This window comes from Cervus canadensis, chromosome 29 (assembly GCF_019320065.1).
Source record: "Cervus canadensis isolate Bull #8, Minnesota chromosome 29, ASM1932006v1, whole genome shotgun sequence".
NCBI classification, from domain to species: Eukaryota; Metazoa; Chordata; class Mammalia; order Artiodactyla; family Cervidae; genus Cervus; species Cervus canadensis.
Window position 1 is genome coordinate 25741977 of NC_057414.1, and position 6057 is coordinate 25748033.

The following is a 6057-nucleotide window of genomic DNA, read 5'->3' on the forward strand; positions in this document are numbered from 1 at the left end:
AGTTCTCCAAGAAGCAAATGCCAAGAAATATCAGACTTGCAAGACATTTATTACTTCCCTGATAGCTCAGTTGGTAAAGAATCTGCCTGCAAGGCAGGATACCCTGGTTTGATTCCTGGGTCCAGAAGATCCACTGGAGAAGGATAGGCTACCTACTCCCATATTCTTGAGCTTCCCTTGTTGCTCAGCTGATAAAGAATGTGACTGGAATGTGGGAGACCTGGGTTCGATCCCTGGGCTGGGAAGGTCCCCTGGAGAAGGGAGCAGTTACCCACTCCAGCATTCTGGCCTGGAGAATTCCAGGGACTGTATAGTTCATGGGGTCGCAAAGAGTTGGACACGACTGAGGGACGTTCACTATCTTTCACTTTTAAGACACTTACTATAAAAAAGTCTATGAAGGCTAAAATAGGGGGCTAAAAGTCCATGAGAAAGGCCTTCAGACCTCAATGAAAATCTGACATCTAAGAAGGGGACGACAGAGGATGAGATGGCTGGATGGCATCACCGACTCGATGGACATGAGTTTGAGTAAACTCCGGGAGTTGGTGATGGACAGGGAGGCCTGGCGTGCTGCGATTCTTGGGGTTGCAAAGAGTCAGACACGACTGAGCGAATGAACTGAACTGAGCTGAACTGAAGAAAAGAGAGAGAGAAGGGAAATCCCAGGCCACAGTGCAGTTCTATAATTCTCATTAATAATGATAGAAAGTCCCTAACCAAAGACTGTCTATCAGGAGATGCATGTATAATATACAACATATAAAATGGCCAGCTCCTGTGTGACCCACCAGGCCAAACTGTTGGCTGAGGACATCTCAGAGTAAGCATGGACTCTGCCTGAACACTATGGTGGATCCAGAGCAGTATAAGCTACAGACAGTGACTGATGCTCCCCACAGATACTTATCTTGCCTGGGAGCTGAGCAGCATGTCTAGAGCTGCGAAAGTCCACCCTCAAAGAAATAAATGATACCCCAAAGTTCTTTCTGATTTATTTATTTACTAGTATTTGTATTTACTATAATATTCCCTTTATTATTTATAGCAATAAAATTTATTATTGTTGTTACTCAAACAAGATAACACAATTTAACAAGTATTTCTTATCCTCCAAATACACCTGATATTCCAAATATACAAGCTGAAAAGGCACTGGAGAAATAGAAAACTTACAGAAAACAGCAACTACTTTAAATCTGTAAATTACCTTATCAGTGAGACAAGGTGCTACAATCAAATGTTGAAATCCTAACCCCCTCAATGATAATGATATTAGAAGGGACCCTCAGGAGGTTCTTAAGTCATGAAGATGGAACCCTCACAATTGAGATTAGTGCACTGAAAAAGACATTTCACAGAATCACTAGCCCCTTCCACCAAGTAAGCATATAATGAGAAGGGTGTAGCCCAGAAAAGTGCCCTCACTCATCTATGCTGGTATCCTGATCCTAGACTTCCAACCTTCAGAACTGTGAGAAATAAATTTCTGTTGTTTATAAGTCATTGAGTTTGTGGTATTTTGTTACACTAGCCTGAATGCACTGAAACAGGTTTAAATAAGCTCAAGAACCATTGAAAGGAATATAGTTTATCATTAGCATATGACTTTTTTCATGATAAATCTCATTAGATGAATAAAACAATGTCTAACATATTTCTCCTAACTGAATGTGCAATATTTTCCTTTACAGTGATAAATAACAAACTACAGTAAGAACTATATGCTCTTTTTCGAAACATTTTATATCATTTTATATAATAACAAATGCAAGTTCTATAATAAAGCAGCCAGTCCCCTTACTGGGATCCTAAGGTACATGTGTATTATTCCTTTAATTGTATTCTGTTAATGCCATCTTTGGCAATAAAAGATGAAACTACATATATTCTCTTTAGTATTACATGACCTGGGCTGATGGAGGCTCTCAAAAACAGGTGATACTATGGTACAAATTTTGCAATTTGCCAAGGGAATAAGAAAGGAGAAAACTAAAAAGTAAGCTGATAAGAAACATAGAACAAAAGGAACAGATCAGAGAATATGATAGCACTTTAAGCTATATACTAGTTTGTATTAAGACAATTTATTGAATCCTGTTGCCTATACCAGCAATATTATCAACAAGCATGAGAATGCTTCTATAGTATTTGGCACTTCTGTATTTAGATAGGCAAAGTGTAATTTTAAATTTCTATGATTTATACTTCATCACATTTGTACAGAGTAGGAATAACACAGAAGATAGAAGTATTAAAAATTATATTTAAAAAGGTCAGCATATTTGTTCTTTTTATAAACAAGTTGCTATTCAGTAAACTGATATGAGGTACAAGAAATACAGGGGACAAATATGAGATAAGACCAGAAGTAACAAGACAAGTCTATTATTCCAAATATAACACAATATGTGGAAGTAACATGGTGATAAACAAAGACTCTTCTTGAAAAATACCAATAAAAACTAATAAAAACTTGAATTGCTTTACAATATTGCCTCTTCAAATTAGAACATAGTTCTCCTCTGGGTTTTAAACAGGAATTTCCTCAGTGTCACTTTGATATCCTTGTTCCTCAAACTGTAAATCAAAGGATTGAGCATGGGCACCACATTAGTATAGAAGACAGAAGAAATTTTTCCCTGCTCCATAGATCCAGGAGAAGAATATTTAAGGTACATGAATGCTGCTGAACCAAAAAAAAGAGAAAGAGCAATCATGTGGGAGCTACAGGTACTGAAGGCTTTTGATCTTCCTTGAGAAGATTTGATATGAAGAATACTAGTGAGGATGAAGATGTAAGAAATTAGGATGGTGAAACTGGGTACTGTGATGTTAATACCCACGACAAGGAGAACTACCACCTCATTGACATAGGTGCTGGTACAAGAGAGTTGGAGGAGTGGGAGGATGTCACACAAGTAATGGTTGATGACATTAACATTGCAGAAGGTTAGTCTAAGCATGCACCCTGTGTGGGCAGATGCTCCAGCAAACCCCATCACATATGCAGCCAGAGACAACACCAAACAGACCTGATGGGACATGGAGACCTTATACAGCAAGGGATTACAGATGGCCACATAGCGATCATAGGCCATTGAGGTCAACATGTAGCACTCAGAGATGACAAAAAAGAGAAAGAAAAACAGCTGAGTCATGCACCCCACATAAGAGATGGTATTCTCCCTGAATACAAAGTTCATCAGCATCTTGGGGGTGAAAACAGAAGAGTAACAGAGATCAATGAAGGACAGGTTGAAGAGGAAATAGTACATGGGGGTGTGGAGGTGAGAGTTTAGACCAATAAGAAGGATCAAGCCCAGGTTGCCCACCATTGTGACAACATAGATCATTAGAAACAGGTAAAAGAGGGGTTGCTGGAGCTCTGGACGGTCTGTTAATCCAGCAAGAATAAATTCAGTCACTAAGGAGTCATTTCTAGCCAGCACTCTATTCTCAACTTCAGAAATCTGTGAGAACAGAAGAAAATTTCATTAGTAGGGAACACAGCTCTATCCTTACAAAATCACTTTTATATGAGTTTTATTTATGAGACAGAGTCTCAGACTGGCAGAAATCATGTACGTCCTCCCCTGCTTCATAGTGTTTGGAGGCACGCACATCTCAACATTTAAGTCACTCTTTTTTTATCATATTTATTTATTTTTAATTGAAGGATAATTACTTTTCAATATTGCATTGTTATCTACCAAGCATCAACATGAATCAGCCATAGGTTTACCTATGTCCCCTCCCATGTCTTTTGCTTTCATAAGTTGTATGGGACAAATCATGGCTCTAACTTTATTTTTACTAAAAGATAAAGGGATGGGGCAGCTGAGAAACAAATCTACCTGTTGACAAGTTTCAGTGGTGGGAATGTATACCCATCTCTCTAACCTACTCATCTGACCAGTCACTTTTTCATTTCTATTCAAGTTTCCATCACTCTGCTAGATATCTCAGTTTCCCTATGATGACCTTCAAGAAAGAGAGAATTCCTATAGAGCAGAGGTCACACCAATATTCTGCTTCCTGGAAGGAAGTTGTTAACAGTCTATAGGAGTTACAGACACTTTACAACAAGATATCATGAAGTCAATAATTGGTAACAGGTATGGAGGAGAACCTTGGTGGCCTAAACATATACTCCATTTTTCTACACATTCTCCTGCTCTATTCCATCCTAGAAGAACAGAGGATGAATAAAACAAGGTGGATGTACTTTACCATGTTTTGTAGGATAGCATGAAAGAGAAATAAATTAATTTGGGTGCTGATTAAGTTAGGTGTTAAGTTAGTGAAAACAAACCAAGCTGTATTCTTATAATAACATGTAAAGCTGTATAATACATATATTTCAACAAAAAAAATTTTAGGAGAAAAATATTTTCTTCCTCTGATATTGCTATGTTCTGTATTTGTCACTTGGAACTGCTATAGTTCCCCTGCTACCAGAATGAGGACAAAGCCAACACAGAGGATATGCTCAGAACAATACAAGCAGTTGAGTCAGAGATCCAGACCTTGGAGTTTCTTGTTATTCAATATAAATACTTTTCCTCATTTTTTAGCAACAGAGAAAAAAAGAAACTTGGTTAGTTCACATTCCTTCCATTGAGGAAACTCAGTGCCAAGGGAACTTCATATGTATTTCACCTCCACTGTTCTGGAAGAACTGGCTTTGGAGATATCGACACTGAGCAGATGCAGTCACAGAATCTTCTCCCTGTGTTGGCAAGAGTCAGAGCATTGATACAGCAGTCTGAATGTTACGGAAGTTAGTCTAAGGTTCAGATTAAAGTTGTAGCTATAAATCTATTAGGAGACTGTAAAGGGAAACCACAGACTAGGCAGCTACAGCTATGTTGTAGATTTCATGGCATTTGCTTAAGGCTTGTAATTTTTTTTATACCTGATTAGAAATCCAGGACTAAGTCTCCCCTAAGACCTTCCCATTGTGATAAGCTCTGCAGGCAAGAAATTGGTGTCTATTTTTACACCCTAATCATGACAGTAAATGTTAGTTTTCCTTCAGGGAACGTACATCTCCTGGGACATAGAAAAAGATCCTCTCTGTTCTTCATAAAAATGAAAATAACTAATGTCACTGAAAATTTCATTAACTGTCATTCCAGGTAACATATTAATTTTTGTAGAAATTTATAAACCCTTCAGTAAAGGTTATTTATTTGCTTTGTAAGATAGTTTGAGTATCTTTAAATATTTATGAACATTTTATAGACATATAGTAAAAGGATATTTTTATTGCTTTTAGACATTATTATTGCATTTAGACATTATTGTTTCAGTAAAATGCTATTAGGTATAATTCTAATCCAATATTCCATGAAAATTTAGTTTGGGCTGTTCTGACTCAATATGTCTTTGCTTTTAATAAATTAAGTCTATAAGAAAATCAGGCGCTTCCCTGGTAGATCAGCTGGTAAAGAATCCGCTGGAATCCAAGAGACCCTGTCTCAATTCCTGGGTCAGAAAGATCCCCTGGAGAAGGGATAGGCTACCCACTCCAGTATTCTTGGGCTTCCTTGGTGGCTCAGACAATAAAGAATCCACCTGCAATGTGGGAGACCTGGGTTCAATTCCTGAGTTGGGAAAATCCCCTGGAGGAGGGCATGGCAACCCACTCCAATATTCTTGCTTGGAGAATCCCCATGGACAGAGCAGCCTGGAGGGCTACAGTCCATGGAGTCGCAAAGAGTCGGACATGACTGAGTGACTAAGCATAGAGCATATAAGAAAATCACTGTTCAAAGACTTCTATTTCAAGAAAATATGACTTTAGAATTCCTAGATATGTATTAACTTCTATTCATGCTTATGAGCAGCTAACATTTATTTTGAAATAAGTATAGATCCACAGGGAGTTGCTAAAATAATATAGAGTCCCTTGAACGCCATCTAGCTTCCTATCATGATGACATCTTTCACAATTGTTGTGTAACAGTAAAACCAGGTAATGGACACTGGTTTAGTAATGGTAACAAGACTTCAGGACTGCAGACAGTGAGATTTTAGCAGTTTTATATGCAC

General features: G+C 38.0%; 1 protein-coding gene across 2 annotated transcripts; it reads right to left on the reverse strand.

The window, feature by feature from the left end:
* Positions 1-2500: 2500 nt before the first annotated feature.
* LOC122430964 (olfactory receptor 8B3) lies at positions 2501-4097 on the reverse strand. 2 transcript variants are annotated; one of them, XM_043451953.1, is made up of 2 exons: positions 4088-4097; positions 2508-3451 (listed from the first exon to the last, which is right to left on the reverse strand). In XM_043451953.1, the coding sequence occupies exons 1-2, from the start codon at positions 4095-4097 to the stop codon at positions 2508-2510; spliced, it is 954 nt and encodes a 317-aa protein (XP_043307888.1). The 2 variants fall into 2 exon arrangements, with proteins under 2 accessions (XP_043307889.1, XP_043307888.1); XM_043451954.1 differs by lacking the exon at positions 4088-4097 and having other exon boundaries at positions 2501-3473.
* Positions 4098-6057: the final 1960 nt, after the last annotated feature.